The sequence below is a fragment of the Pantherophis guttatus genome, chromosome 4, assembly GCF_059756535.1.
Source record: "Pantherophis guttatus breed Tessera chromosome 4, ASM5975653v1, whole genome shotgun sequence".
NCBI classification, from domain to species: Eukaryota; Metazoa; Chordata; class Lepidosauria; order Squamata; family Colubridae; genus Pantherophis; species Pantherophis guttatus.
In genome coordinates, this window is record NC_142066.1 from 123,895,715 (window position 1) to 123,910,949 (window position 15,235).

General features: G+C 39.1%; 1 protein-coding gene and 1 long non-coding RNA gene across 5 annotated transcripts in view; one reads left to right on the forward strand and one right to left on the reverse strand.

Annotated features, from left to right (window-relative positions):
- Positions 1-5,826, reverse strand: part of LOC148114337 (uncharacterized) — a 133,781-nt gene extending 127,955 nt beyond the window's left edge. For all 3 annotated transcript variants that reach the window (XR_015734033.1, XR_015734035.1, XR_015734034.1), the window contains exon 1: positions 546-5,826. This is a non-coding gene — a long non-coding RNA (uncharacterized LOC148114337). The remainder of the gene's footprint in view (positions 1-545) is intronic.
- Positions 5,827-5,887: 61 nt separating this feature from the next.
- Positions 5,888-15,235, forward strand: part of AGMO (alkylglycerol monooxygenase) — a 164,820-nt gene continuing 155,472 nt past the window's right edge. The window contains exons 1-2 of one of the 2 annotated variants that reach the window (XM_034402016.3): positions 5,888-6,019; positions 8,977-9,107. In XM_034402016.3, the coding sequence (XP_034257907.1) occupies positions 5,888-6,019; positions 8,977-9,107 (263 nt within the window). Of the gene's footprint in view, positions 6,020-6,399; positions 7,308-8,976; positions 9,108-15,235 lie in introns of those variants that run through there. The other variant, XM_087892717.1, reaches the window with a different exon arrangement.

The following is a 15,235-nucleotide window of genomic DNA, read 5'->3' on the forward strand; positions in this document are numbered from 1 at the left end:
GATTTACCACAAGATGTGAGCCAGGTTGTTCTGTTGACATCTGAAGGAGTGGTTTAAAACAAAGGAGGACTTGTATGTCTTTTTATAAATGGCACATAACAATTTACTTCATGATTTTTATAAAATTATTTTATTTAGGAATGTGAATCAACCTAAAGACCTTATGCATAAATCATCAATTAACCAAATGTTTTTTATAACATGGATTACCTATCACAGTCATGGCATATGTTTCAACTTTGTACGTCATCCTTTAAAATAGAGTAATATGCTACATATTTATTAAAGTCTGCCAATGTCATCAATATGCCTTGAATAAAATCCCATATATTCAGACTTTTTCAAATTAGTAAATAAAAACACACTCAAAAAAATCCATCCACATTTTGACCACAGTTGCTGTCAAAACACTCTGCTGCTTGGAAGGATTCCTCCCAATAAATGTAATTTGGTAAATTCCAAAGTTATGATTTTTCCTTTCTAACTATGTAATATTCTTCTCAATGGATTTGGAAACAGCCACTGTGTGGAAGCCTGTTACTTACTGAAGGAATGACAGAGGAAAGAATTATGTGTTTTCCATACTTGAAAGGGCTGTAATCCAAAGCATTTTTATAACTGAATTGCAGTCCGAACTTCCATCCTGGGGAATTCTTATTATTCTTTCCTGCACATTGTGTCTGTTAAGGCATTTGCTTGAAACAGGATAGAAATGAAATGAGACTAAGTGCTAAGATCTTACACCTTTTGCGGCTGGCTACCTCTTGCGGTTGAATACATCTCACTAAAGCATAAAGTAGTTCATTCTATTTCCGTTAAGTATATTGGTGCCTGCAGCCTGCAGCCAAATGTGGTTTCTTCTATAAACTGTGGCTAAGCAAACTATGGCTTAGCATAAAATACAAATAGGCTATGAAGCTGTGAGATATGAAGAGAATCTAAACCCCACTCATCTGAATTTGAATACTGTTGCATTGGCACGTTGCCCTGACAACGGAGCCGCTTCGTCCTAATTGGTTACATTATTCCTTTTGTTTAAGTGGGAGTTTCTGCAGTTCCTGATTGGTTAGAGCGATTCTGAGAACAGCTATATAAGAGCTGTCAGGCATTTTCTTCTGTTGTTGTTCTTACTGGGTTATGTTTGTTACTCAATAAATGATGTTCTTTGCCACCCGTGTTGCCTCAGTAATTACCACCCTCGCAAATTTAATACTGGCGACAAAGGTGGGATATTGAGGCGCATGGTTATTGGAGTCCTGAGGAAGGGCCGATTCGTTGAGGGAGCTTGCTGGAAAACCAATTTTAACAACCAGTTTAAGAGCACTATACAAATGGCTCCGCCCATGTTCGCCCCGTTTAATGCTGCTGCCGAAACCTGGGATGCCTACGAAGAGAGGTTTGAATGTTTTTTGGAGGCAAATGACTTTACTGATTTGTCTAGCAGCCGTAAACGGGCACATTTCTTAAACACTTGTGGTCCTGAGGTCTTTGCGACAGCCCGAGCTTTAGTAGTACCCCAGCCAGGCCACACAATTCCTTGGGATGTCCTGAAGGAAAAGTTAAGGGGCCACTATTCTCCAGTTCCATCCCACATAGCCCGCTGTTTCAAATTAAGGCAGATACTACAAGAGGAGGGAGAGCCAATTAACCGATATGTGGCTCGCCTCAGGACTGCTGCTCTTGACTGCTAATTCAGGGAGTTAGAGGATGCCTTGCTGGAACAATTAGTTTGTGGGGTGCGTGATATCGATTTACAAAAAAGCTCTTGGCAAAGAAGAGCTTAGACCTCCAAACAGCTGTGGAAGAAGCCTAGGCGGCGGAGATGTCCAATAAATCTACTGGGGACATACGCCGCTTTCAAACCCAAATTAGTCAGCCTGAAGCCGTTCATTTCCAGGAAGTAAATTCCGATGAGGCCACAGATGATGAGGCAGATGTCAGCCGCCTCCGGGCATCCGCCACCCGTCCAAAAGGCCTGACCAGAAAAAAGAATCCACCGGCATTGTGCCTCAGTGGAGATGATCACTCCCGCTCCACTTGTCGTTTCCGCATGGCCGCCTGCCGCCGTTGTGGGAAGCAAGGACATATCACATGGGTCTGCCGCTTGGGAAATCAGTCTACTACCGGCCGAAAGTATAAGCGTGCTGTTGGCGGATCAACTCCAATTAACGAAGATTGTTTTGCCATTACCCGCGGCCGCCGGGTCACTAAAGTGACCACACATCCCAGAAGTCCAGCCCAGTCCGCCAAGCTCCTTATGAATGTCAAGATTGAAGGTGCAACCAGCCAGATGGAGGTGGACACTGGATCGTCTAAGTCGATCGTTTTCAGGTCCACCATGAAAAAACTGCTGCCCAACCTGCGGAAAAGCAGCCTACTGCCTTGCCCCATTCAGCTTAGAGATTATCAGGGGAATCACATTCCCATTGTTAGGCATGGCTGATTTTTAGTAGAGAAGGATGGGTTCACTGGCCGCCTTCCCTTGATAGTCGTAGACAGAGCCCTCCCCAGTCTTTTAGGGTTGGATTGGTTTGGCTCTCTCGGGTTGGGTATTACTGGGATCCATTCCACAGCCGTGGCAGATGTTGACGCACTTTACACCGGGTTTGCTGATGTGTTCAATGAATCCCTGGATAAATATGTTGGGTCCCTGATCTCCCTAAATCTAGACCCTCAGGTAGCCTCTATTAGGCTCAAGTCCCGGCGTGTCCCATTTGCCTTGCGCCCAAAGGTGGACGCAGAATTAGACAAGCTTATCAGCCAAGGGGTGTTAGAACCTACTGACCACTCCCAATGGGAGACCCCAATAGTAATTCCTATCAAACCAGATGTGCAGCCATGGCTAAATATAATATATAATCTCACCTGAATGGCTAGTTGATATTAGTGAAGAACACTCGTTATTAGTGCAAGTTCAAATCATCTTTTCTGAGGATGAAAAAATTCTTTTCTGCCTGTAATTTTCCCATCATGCATGAATGTTTACATGTGTTCTGATAGAAATTTGATTTCTGCATTTTTTTTACATTACAGGATTTTAGTTTATTATAGATATTTTTTGACTACTGTTACTAGATTTTTTATTGCTTAATATTTGTACCATAATGAAAACACAGATCTTCTCAGTAAATAGATGGTCAGATACAAATCCTACCAATTTTATATTTGTGCTAACAGATTGAAAGGAAAATGTATGTAGCTTATTTAAATTATTTAAATTAATTAGCACAAAGTTTTCTCCACAAAACTATGCATACCTAACTGTAGGGATGGTAATTTAGACATTTTCAGTTCTTGTTTATGAGGATTAATCATTTATTTAGGTGGCAAAATAGGTCATCTGCTATCTGCATTTTGTTGGCTACAGTATTAATCATGTGCAGATTAAAGGAACAGAATTAGGTACTGGGTTATGAAATCTGTTAAGCAATGCACATATACAACTTTATGATTATGTAATGATGAACTTGTAACTCTTTTGCAATTACATGTATTGTGTTATTGCACCAGATTAGGGCATAGGCAATAATGAACACACAGAATCTTATCATATGAACAACAGATAGAAATAATTTGCAGTATTGCTACAGTGCTCACATAAGTGGAGATCTAAACTAAAATATGATACATTTTTAAAGATCTAACTTTCTTATTATGTAAAGCTATTTTCTATATTTAATATAGCTTAAATTCTTGTTCCTACAGATTACTTCCAGCTCATATCTGGATGCAATTTCACTTTACAGTGAATTACTGCCAAGGCAAATGGTATTGCCCAACCCATTGTAACCCTATCCAATCTTATTTAATGTTGATGCAGTATTCTGAACGGACTCAAGGAGGAAGCCTCTGGGTATTTTCTGTTATAGAGTGGGTGGAGTTCTTCAGAGAAAACAAAAACATGAGCTGCTGATCACATTGGATCAGTTTATTTATTTATTATTTATTTATTAGTTCGATTTATATGCTGCCCTTCTCCGGAGACTCAGGGTGGCTTACAATGCATTAAGCAATAGCCTTCATACTTTTGTATATACCTGCTTAGTAGGGCTTTTTGGGGCCCCCCAAGTGGTATTCTATTTTATACAATGTCAGCTTATTGCCCCCACAAACCGGGTCCTCATTTTAACTACCTCAAAAGGATGGAAGGCTGAGTCAACCTTGAGCCTGGTGAGAATTGAACTCGCAGTAATTCCAGGCAGCTGGCAGCTAAGTGCTACTTTAACAGCAGCAGTTTAGTCTGCTGCGCCACCAAAGCTCCTTAATATCCTCTAAGAATTTAATTTCCTTGAATACTGACATAATCTTTTAGTCAATAAGGGAATCCCAGCCTTTGAGATCTGTTTCTTTATTTTTAAATTGTAACACAAAGAATCTTAAGAAATGTTAACATTCATATGGAACACTCAGCTGTGAAATCCACTTACCTTTGTTGCCAGTTCAGAAATGGGAGCGCGCGGGAGCATGTGCAGAGGGTCAAAGAGGACATAATGATGTCTTGGTGGGTGGGTGGAGCTCCCGCTGCCGGCGCTACTGGTTCGCGCAAGCCAGATAGATCCAGCGGATTTCACTGCTGGAAACACTGCTTTCTATGATTACCCACAAATTTTAGTGAATGATAGTTGTATATACAAATATAGAGATTTATTGGGAGAAAAATAACTGCCAATATCCTAGTTTGAGTAGTAAGTAAAGGAGCTTTTTTAAGGAAAAGTGACAATATAACTAATTTTCCAAGACTACCCAAATAGATACGATTTCCATTCAACCCAGCCTCAGCATTTACACTATAAAATAGATTAATAGTTTTTATTCAAGGAAATAAAAACAATAGGCTATAACATAATCCCAACAGCAATGTTAAGATTTGGAGTTTATCTATATATACCCAATATTGGGTCATTGACCTCAATAAGCAAAGAAAAAAAAAAACACATAAAGGAAATCCAACAAGAAAATGGAAGGAAGCTTAAAGAAGAATTCCAATCATGAGCATGTTTCATTTAGCATTGCACTTAGTGTCTAGATTTCATTCATTGTGATTTCTCTTCTGTAGCAAATTCCATATTTGAGATCACAATAATAGAACACCAAACTTTGATCATATGGTAAATGTACAAATACAGAGAAATTTCTCAGTCATTTACTGAAACACAGTGAGATGTTCCTTTCACCAGAAATAATGGGTAGGAAAATTACAGGCCAATATCATTTTGGAAGGATGTGGCATTAGGGAATTACTACAGCCACATTCTGTGACACTAGTCTATGTCATTTTTAAGAGGGACTCCATCTCAAACCTTCAAAATGGATGATGTTGGAGAAATGGGAAACCTTAAATTTTTATATGACAGTCTTAATTTCCATACAGTAATGTTAGCTGTGTTTTCAGGTGCTGTTTACAGAAGATACCTTCTAATAGACTCCCACTAGTTAATTATTACTTAAAGAAGTTCAGTGGTGCAAAGCATATTTTTAAAAATAACACCTTCAAATCAATGCACAAAATTACAAAAATATTAAAATACTTCCCTTGTGCAGTTTAAAATGACTCTTAAATTAAATCACAAACCGGCAACATTCATTCTAGACCGTAAACCACCATTCACTTAATTTTATCTCTTTGATCTTATGCCCAAAGTTTTCCTCGTGCAGTAAGATGCCAAGAATCTAATTCTCCCTATGACATGTGATGATAACACGCCGCCTCTGCGAAACTAATCGCATTCCGAAACTTGTTTTCTAGCCTGTGAATTGAACTTTCTTCCAGTTGACAGAGCTAAAATATCTCCGTATCCACATAGGATTGTCTTTCTCATTCTAGTTCGCTCAAAGAGGAGGTGCCACTTTCTGGAAGCCGAGGTGCAAATCTTTTAGGCCCGCAAGCATGGCAGCTACCGCCGAGACCCCTATACAGGCTGTCTCTATTTTTCAGGAGTTCCGCGCCATGTTTTACGTTCTTGGTCCCAGCGAGAGCTCCTTCCGCAGCGTCAAGGAAGTTCCCGATTACGTCGACAAGGTGAGAGCTCCTAATCCCACCTTCCTAAATGTTACCCCCTCTTTTCTCTGCAACAAACTGCTACACTTGCGTAGGCTGCTGCGCTTGGAGAACGCAGACCGTTTCCGAATGTGTGGGTGAAAACGGGACCTTGAAAAGTCACTTTTGAACCCTCAGCATGGAAGGAAAAGTTCCTCCTGAATTTTTTTTCCATATTTTTTTCCGCCCATCAGAACTCTCCCGCCTCCGCGAGTGGAGGGAGTTGTTTATGAAATCACCTAATCGCTTGGAAGAAAACGCTGTCTTTTGTGAATCTTGAAGTTAGGTAGTAATCTTAAGCCAACATTCGCTGATTCCCAAAGAAGCTGCGTTTGAATGGCAGAAGATTCAGAACTCAGGAAGGCTCGGTTCGTGGCTAAACTATTATTTAAAAAATAATATTCCAGGAAAAACCTTATCTTATTGGTGTTAAGAAAACTATATGAAGATGTTTAATGAAGTCACCAACAATCAAGCTGAACTGAAAGGAGACTTACTTTTTGAGGTGTAACTCCCATTGTCTTCAGGTTGATGGAGGCTATAGAGTAATGCAATACATTTGGAAAAGATCAAGACATCTCTCCGGTTAAGAGATGGCAACTAGTCCAAAGTATGCTATATTCTGAACCTGGCTTGAACTATATGAGTATATAGCTGGGTAGACATAGCCTCCCTATTTTTACTCCTCCTTTAGTTAGAAGGAGCATATTATTTTTCTAGTTTTATATATTTCTTAGATTAGTGAACTTTTTTGCTTAGCTTTTTGAATCACAACATAAATAAATTGGGAGAAGCATTTGTATATTTTGGCCCAGTCACTATCTCTTAGCCCAACTTTTCCTTAAGAGTATTTTGGGAAAAAATGGAGGAGTGATTCTGTGTATGATGTCTTACATTCTATAGGAGCTGTGGTGGTGCAGTGGTTAGAATGCAATACTGCAGGCTAATTCTGCGGACTGCTGGCTGCCAGCAGTTTGGCAGTTCAGTTCTCATTAGGCTCAAGGTTGACTCAGCCTTCCATTCTTCCGAGGTCGGTAAAATGAGGAGGCAGATTATTGGGGGCAATATGCTGACTCTGTAAACCGCTTAGAGAGGGTATCCTTGAGGGATGGACAATTTTAAAATATGAAAAAGAAACAAATGTTATGTTCCTGGCAGCAGTACAAAAGTGAGCTGTTGTTTCTTCTGAATGAAAGAAGAGATGTATCCCAAGCAAATACAATAAATAACTCTGGGACATTATGTGAATTTTTATACCTCTGACTTGATGGTATGTGAACTTTGCCCAGATTTCTTAATTGTGTTTTATGTTTTCCTATGTCACATATATTTATTATTTCTAAGCCAAATCATGCCTTAGAACAATGTAGAAATCCAGTTCTGCCTTTCAGGATATGTTCCATTTCTCCTCCTAAAGATGGAATCTGATGTTATATCTATAAGTATAGATAGAATGCAAAGAAGGATTATCACTGATAATTAAAGTACTGCACTGGTTGATAGGAGACAATGTGCCTTTTTGTCATTTACTTCAAAACATGTTAATTCTTTATTAATATTAGTGCAAAAGTTATTAGTCCAAGTTAGTCAAAATTCAGTGTTTTCAATGGTTTTGAATATTTTTCAAGGGTGCTCTCACAGAATGCATTGCAATGATTCAATACCATCAGCTAAGAAACATTTGGTTTCTTAGCTGATGATTCTTAGCTAAATGTGGTAACAATATATATTAAAAGTGAATTTGTGCAGTGATAGATCTGTGATGGCACTTCCCAAATGCAGAACATCTTCAGTGCAGTCTGGAACACATTAATTAATGTGATCACTTGTTATGGCTTTATTTAAGGAGTTTTTTCCAACCTGTGCTGAAATTAAAGCTCCCAGAATGGCAAGCTATCATAAGGACTAAAGTAGGCCATCAGAAATTTCACAGAATGCAAGTGTTTTGAATGGAAGAGGAGACATGTTAGGAGTCCAGCCACTCTCCATTTCCGCTGTAACTGAAATAGGGAAAAAATCAAGTTGCATTAATTGGCATCTTTTCTCCATTAAAAAAAAAATCAGTTGGCATTGATTGGGATATATTCAGTATTCTAACCTTGATGATGATTAGTTTTTTTACTGAACTTTGAATAAAGTCACTAATTGCCTCCCTCCTGTGTCATGGTGATTTTTAATATATAAAGATTGTTTTTCTGTCCTTAATCAAAATCAGATATGAATGATACAGATGCATGTTACATATTTTCTGAGCATCAAGGCCAGAATGTCTTTGGCTCAAGGTCAGGCTGAATAGAGACGTATAGTACATGGATTGCACTGTCAGCATCCTTACTAAACTATGTACAGTTTACAACAATACACTCATTAAGATATACAGATAATGCTGTAGAGCCGTGATGGTGAACCTATGGCACACGTGCCACAGGTGGCACATGGAGCCATATCGGTGGGCATGTGAGCATTGCCCTAGCTCAGCTCCAGCATGCATGCGCACGCTGGCCACCTGATTTTTAGGCCTTCTGGGCCCACCAGAAGTCAGGAAATGGACTGGAGAGCCTCTGGGGGAGTGGGGAAGGCCGTTTTTGCCCTACCCAGGCTCCTAGAAAGGCTCTGGAGCCTGGGCAGAGCGAAAAATGGGCCTACAAGGCCCACCATGCCATCATGTGGCAAAAGCAGGAGGAGTGTGTGGGGGTTGCGCGTGCATATGCGGGGGTGGGGTGCATTGAAATATGGGTGAGTGCATGCATGCGCCCCCCCCCCCAGTGCTGCTCCTGCTTTTGGCATGCAACAGCAAAAAGGTTAGCCATCACTGCTATTGAGGAAGTAATACCAAAATATGTATGTTTAAGTTTAAATCATTATTGGAAAGCAAAAGCGGAGAGTACATAATATGCTTAAGTTTTTACTTTGTTTATGTCTGTTTCCTTTCATTTTAGGCAACTCCCTTGTTTATTACCCTGATTTTGCTGGAGATCATAATTAAGTGGGCCCAGAAAAGACATTTCTTTTTCCTACACAGTGACGATATAACTTCTTTGTCTGCCGGTATCTTATCAAGAATTCCAGAGTAAGTTTAATCTGATGTATAGCTTGGTTGACTCAGATTTAGAGAGAGAAAAATGGAAAATTAGGGGAAATTCCTTATTTTTTTTAATGGTTTTCATAAACTTTGACTAATATATAATAATTTATAATAGCTTATTGTATAATTGCCGTAATAATAGCTTTAAAATCTATTGAGACATGTAGCTAATAATATAATGCAATTTTCAGAGATTCTGGTTTTTCACATCTATTTCAAGCTGTTTCCAAACTCAAGTAGTTCAAAGGTTAGTTAGTTAATTAGTTGGTTTATTGTATTGATTAACCCTTGGGCCATATCAAAGTGCAGAGTTCCAGACACAAATTATTACTAACATTTGATAAAAACAATTTAAAATGGAATTGGAATAAAAAATAATTTAAAATAAAATTGGAATAAAATATAATTTAAAATGAAATTGGAATAAAATACATAATTAAATATATAGATAAATAAATAACTAAAATATAAAATTCAAATGCTTAAAACTAAAAAATGAACTATTTATTCATATAGCACTTAATTATACAGCTAAAGAAATAAAAACTATAGTCATTTGTATTTGTAATTCAGACATTTTGATCTTACAAAATAATGAAGGCAATTTATGGAAGTAAAGTTATTTGTTACTTCTATTCTTCTATTGCAGTCTATGATACTCAAAAAAGTAGAGTCCTAATGAACAGAGATTGCACTGGTAATGAAGAGAAATGGAAAATTGCCTTTCTTTAATTCCATTTAAATAATCTTAAAATATAAGCCCCAAACTACTGAATATTGGGCATATTCTATATTTTAGAATATAGGAAAGGAAAAGAAACAACATGCCTGCTACTTTTGTGGGTAAAATATTTATCCACGTAGTTGGAAGGAGTTAAGGTTCACTTCAATTCTCACACACATACTCCTATTGCTCATTTTGATATTGATATACAAGAAGATTCTACAGCAGATCATAAAGTAAATGGTTTGCAAGCTTCTTGAAAATAATACAGTGATTAAGACAGGTAGTATTGCCAAAAGGGTAGTTCTGTCAAATTGAAATTAAGCTATACTATTTGCAATGTCACTATTATAATCTGCTACCAGATCAAAAATAAGATTAATTGGAGAAAGTATGTCATATCCCTCTGAGTACAACTTCATTCAATACTATTAATTATTAATTCAGTCCACAATTAGCTTGTAACCTATGGTTCCTCAACAAACTAGTGTGAAGCATTAATGGATTTCACTGGCCAGTTCTAAGAAGGGTATTCATCAACATTTTCTTTAATGATTTTGATGATCAAATATCTACGCATGTAATTCTTACCAAATTTGCAAATAATAAAAAGGGGTGACAAGGCATCTCTTGATTGGCTTGCTAGAAACTGACATAAATAAACTTCCAAATATCATAAAGGAATTCCAGCAACTGCTCTGCATAAAGTACAGTATTTTTTTATAATGAAGAAAAGTTTTTAATACTTTTACTTCTTCATCTTGGTCATGCAGTGTGACAGACTTAGACACTGTCTTTTGGAACAAAATATTAGTTTCCACATTTAATTTTGATAATGGAGTAATCTGGTTTAACTCTTCAATTCTCATCTTTTGGGAAATGGCTCTCTAATAATTTAAGAGATAGAAATAGAGTTTAATATAATCTTTATAGACTAGTTGATGGGCTAAAAACAGCATAATGATATGTAAGTGAAACTTCATTAATAAATCAGTAGAGAATATGAGAACTGCTTAGTAATAAAGGACATTGTAATTGTTCAACAGTTGTATATGGGTCAGTAAGATAGTTATTTGAAAAGGCAAAATCAATTTGTGTTTGTATGTGTGAATTAAACAAGAAGCAGTTCTGTTATTGTTCTGTCCCCCTTCCTCACATAGGCAGATGTAATACCAAGCACGCCTGCCAATACCAATTGGTAGTTTACCAATTTTATTAGGTAAACAGATTAGAATTCTTGGCAGACTAAGGTTTTGGCAGCAAACTGCCTGCCAAGACCGTTTTCACTCTCATAAAGCAGAAGAGGACTTATCTTCAGTCCGTTCAAGGAGCAACAAATTATCCACGAGACAAGAGTTTAGTCAATGTTCAGTCCAAAATATATCCAAGCTGAATTTCAGAGATCACGATGTAACTTTCAGGGTTTAACTTTGTCCTTCACAAAGCCTGAAGAGCAATCCCACCCACTTTTATTCCTGGTGGGGCATGGTTCTGTGACTCAGCTCAATCTCTGGCCCTCCCATGCTTCTTCCATTGTTGCGCACGCTTCTCCCTCCGACGCTGCCTGGGATCAAGCCAGGATTCATCATCCTCGCTCCCTATCAATTGGTGCTCCGATATGCCTTCGTCCTGGCACATCCCAGGCTGTTCCTCCTGGCCTTCAGATGAAACCTGAGGCATTGCAAGAAAGGAGGGTCCTGGAGAGGAAGGCCTTGTCAGTTCCTCCCCATCACCTTCTGAGTCCTCTTCCTCTGTTAGGACAGGCTCAGGAGTTGGCGTCACAACAGTTATATTCTGCTTTGAACAGACTCCAGATCATTATTACTGGCATTAGTCTGCTAATGACAAACTGGGTGAAGTGTAACAAAGAGCAGGAAAAATGGTCAGGTGGCTAGGAAGTAGAAAAGTGTGAGGAATGTGCAGCTGGAGAAGGAGTTGAGGCAATGGTGGGATTCAACCAGTTTGCATCACTTCGGCTGAACTGGTTGTTAAATTTCTGGCTGGCCCCACCCCACCACTACTTATTGGCCTCACACACCTTGGTTGGTGCCTTAGAGTCACACTGTGGCATAGCTGCAGCTGCTCTTTGGCTCCCTTCTCTTGAATACATGGCCATGTGGCCTAGCCTGCTTCCCTTTGCCATGGCTATGATGTGGCAGCCTCCCGCTTGTCTTGGCCTGCTCCCAACCGCTCCAGCAGTAGAACAGGTAAGCACAGCTGGGTGCCCCCTCAGGGAAGCGGGGCTGGGAAGGGTGGTTGATCTGCACCTGCCTGACCACCCGAGTAGTGGTGGCCTACCCTGGTCGTATTGCCTTGGTGTGCTGCTGGCCCCATAGGTTTGCGCCAGGGGTGAAATCTAAATTTTTTTCCTACCGGTTCTGTGGGTCTGGCTTAATTGGTGGGTGTGGCTTGGTCAGGTGACCCGGTGGGTGTGGCTTGAAGGTCAGGTGACCAGCTGGGCATGGCCAATAATAATAAATAATAAAAATAATAAACAAAGTACACAAAACAATAAGATGTACCAAAAACCAACTTTCACACTTTATGCACACACAACACAACACAACTAAATGACTCATACACAATGTAAAACCCAAAATGGCCCCTGCAACAAGCAGGAACCTCACACAGCCACAAAAAGCTCAAACACCAACTTTCACACTTTACACACACACAACACAACACAACACAACTGACTCACACACAATGTAAAAGCAGCTGCACTTCATCCAAAATGGCCCCTACAACAAGCAGGAAACTCACACAGCCACAAAAAGCTCAAAAGCCAACTTTCACACTTTTTCCACACACAAAATGCCACATACAGTTTTGTGAGATTTTGTGTGTTTGTGTAATTGGAGTGAAACACTACAGAAACACACCAAATCTCAGAAAGCTACACAAATATTTTATTTTATTTTATTATTTTATTTTATTTTATTTATATTTTAGATAAAAACAGCTAAATTTAAAACTTCCTTAACTTTAAATTTAAAAAAAAAAAATTCCTAAAAAAAATCCCAATTAACTATTTTTTTTAAAGCTCCCAGTTACTTACCAAATTGAAGGCACAAGGCAGGCAGATTGAGTTGCTCACCAATTGGATTGATTGCAGGCAGGCAGATTGAGTTACTCACCGATTGGATTGATTGCAGGCAGGCAGATTGAATTGCATACGGATTGGATTGATTTCAGACAGGCAGATTGAGTTGCTAGCTGATGCAATGAATTGCAGCAGCTGAAGCAAGGCAGGAAAAGCAAGCGAACCCGAAAGAAGCAGCAAGCTGCCAAGTGGGCAATTGGGCAAATGGGGACTGGGTGATTGGGTGGGCATGGATGAGTGGGGGGCAGGGATTTTTGCTACCAGTTCTCTGAACTACCTGCCACCATTGCTACCAGATTGCCCAATCCTTTCCGAACTGGGAACATTTCACTCCTGGTTTGCACTGCCTCTCGCTCAACTGACCAACCACCTCGACCTGATGCTCTCAACTGCCTCGACCTATCGGTTGAAGATCCGCTATTGCTAGGCATATAAATAAAGACAAAAGATTTCCTTAAATTATTTCATTTAAAGTATTGAAATAGGATCTTAACTATTAAATGAAAATAACTTTAAAAATGAGCCTTAACTCTTTTTTGTTACTCTTGTAACAAAATCTAGTTTTGTGTTACTCTTATTTTTATTTAAGTATTAAATACATAAAATAAACTACCTTTTGGTGTATCTTATTTTATACTTAAAACAGTAATTAGAGCAAAGAAATGATGTTGAGTTGCCATGTCCACCCATAACATGCCTACCTAGCCACACCCACAGAATCTGTTGCTAAATTATTTTAAACCCACCACTGCATGGAGGGGAATCTCGGCAACAGCACCACAGTTTCCTGGTGTGAAAAATGGTCCTTAGTCACTTTTTTCAGTGCTGTTGAAACTTTGAACAGTCACTAAACAAATGGTTGTAGGTCAACGACTTCCTGTAACCTTTAGTTAGGATCGTTGGATTCCTGTATTGAGAAGGGATTTGGATTCAATAGCCCCCAAAGCCCTTTTTAAGTTACAATCTAATGAATGAGCCGTCATGCTCTGTAATGTTAGTTTTACTTTTTAGTTGCCTTGGTGGACCAGCATTTATAATATTTAGTTCCCAAAATGTATTTTAAATGTTGAATTTTTAGAAGACTACAAAATTACTTTTTAAAAGCATTATTATAGTTAGAAACATGGTTTGATTAACCAAATATTATTTTGCATCTTCATGAATAGAAACATTCAATGCCTTGTTGGGTGGTTCATGGGATTATACAGGAGACAGGTGTGTAGGCCGCAATAATATGAAGTGAGGACATGCACCATTCATCACTCATTCTTTTACAGCAGAGTATCTGCATTTGCAGGCAGCGTAGATAGCTGACCTTTGACTTGGAAATCCTTTTCAGTTCTATGATATATGGGAGGCCATTCTTTCTGCTTACTGGCTTGATGATTAGTCCAGCATTATTTCATTAAAAGAATGACAACTTTACAGCTTCATTCTAAGCAACCTTCTTAGGAAGTATTGTATTTAGTAGGATTTAATCAAGCCAAGCATTGAAACTTTTTTCTGCATATATTCAGAATTAAGTTCTTTTTAGTACAGTAAATAATCCAGGTAACTAGAATTTAGTTATAGGACTTGGAACAGGATACACATTTAGTGGTATAAAACAAAGAGAGAAATGTGAAATGTTGTTGTTAGTTGCAGACTTGTATCTTACCCATCGCAACCCCATGTACAATATTCCTCCAGGCCTTCTTGTCCTCTATCATCCTCTGGAGTCCATTTAAGCTGACGCCTACGTGAAACATAACTGTGAAACATAACTGTGAAACATAACTGGACTCTAAACCGCAACCATTCAAAGAGACACCTTCAGTGCACTTTGGATTGTGCTTGCCTGGCGGAGAACTGGCCTTTGAATACCTTTCTGACTCCTGGTCTGATTTGGGGTGTGTGATTGGTAGCTGTAGTTGCTGAATCATAGCCCTTAATTTTAAGTACCATCTGTGCAATGTAAATTAGTGCTGGTGTTGTTATCCGGATGCCTTCTAATGATGTCATGGTCAGCTTTCAGGTTGATTAGATCGGCTGCGTGTGATGTGGTCTGATTTCTTGTGATCTGTCAAGTTATAACTTTGTTTGCTATTGCACGGAACTCCTTTATGTACTCCCTGGCCGGCCGGCCTCTCTGACGTAAAGCCACCAATTCGCCCTCAGCTTGTTGCACCCGTGAATCGTCTTCAAAACGAACCCGAAGACCTTCTAGAAACAACCCTACATCTGTCAATTCTCGGGCGTGGTCACTATGAAGGTCCGCTACCCAGTCCGCTGCTTCTCCCTTCAAGG